This window comes from Stegastes partitus, unplaced genomic scaffold (genome assembly GCF_000690725.1).
Source record: "Stegastes partitus isolate 25-593 unplaced genomic scaffold, Stegastes_partitus-1.0.2 Scaffold816, whole genome shotgun sequence".
Classification (NCBI taxonomy): Eukaryota; Metazoa; Chordata; class Actinopteri; family Pomacentridae; genus Stegastes; species Stegastes partitus.
The window spans coordinates 351,126-351,885 of NW_007578547.1; the positions used below are offsets into that span (position 1 = coordinate 351,126).

The 760-nt window shown below is 44.3% G+C and overlaps 1 protein-coding gene across 1 annotated transcript in view; it reads left to right on the forward strand.

Annotated features, from left to right (window-relative positions):
- Window positions 1–350: 350 nt before the first annotated feature.
- Window positions 351–760, forward strand: part of LOC103365174 (E3 ubiquitin/ISG15 ligase TRIM25-like) — a 4,356-nt gene continuing 3,946 nt past the window's right edge. The window contains exon 1 of the mRNA XM_008292536.1: window positions 351–760. Coding sequence (XP_008290758.1) covers window positions 351–760 — 410 coding nt within the window.

The following is a 760-nucleotide window of genomic DNA, read 5'->3' on the forward strand; positions in this document are numbered from 1 at the left end:
AGGTTCTTAGTGGTGAGACAGAGACCTTTGAATCTGGGTGGAACCACACTGTAAAAAACATCCAACGACAAAACAACTGTGACAATCTGACAGCAAAGGTGTCAGAAAAAAAAAACATTAAAATTTAGTGAAATAATGTGATGTTTAAAACTGTGAAAGAAAATATCTGTAAAATAACTAAAGAAGGAAAATTGGTAAAGTTGCAGTAAATAGTTTTTTAAAAATCCGACAGTATTAAAATGTTTTACAGTGACGGTGTTTTTACAACTTGACAGGTGACCAGAGAGCTGACTGGATCTAACTGGTTCATACAGACTCACTTCACTGAAAGCTGCTGCTCAGACCAGAACATGGCTCAGAGAGGATCTAACCTGACTTCAGACAACATTTCTTGTCCCATCTGTCTGGATCTGCTGAAGGTTCCGGTGACTACTTCCTGTGGACACAGCTACTGTCTGGAGTGTATTAAAGGCCACTGGGATGCAGAGAACGGTAAGAGACTCTACAGCTGCCCTCAGTGCAGGAAGACCTTCAGACGGAGGCCTGTCCTGGAGAAAAACGTCCTGCTGGCAGAGTTAGTGGAGGAGCTGAAGAAGACTGGACTCCAAGCTGCTGCTGCTGATCACTGCTATGCTGGAGCTGAAGATGTGGCCTGTGATGTCTGCACTGGGAGGAAGAGGAAGGCTGTCAAGTCCTGTCTGGTCTGTCTGGCTTCTTACTGTGAGCAACACCTTCAGCCTCACTATGATTCACCTCCATT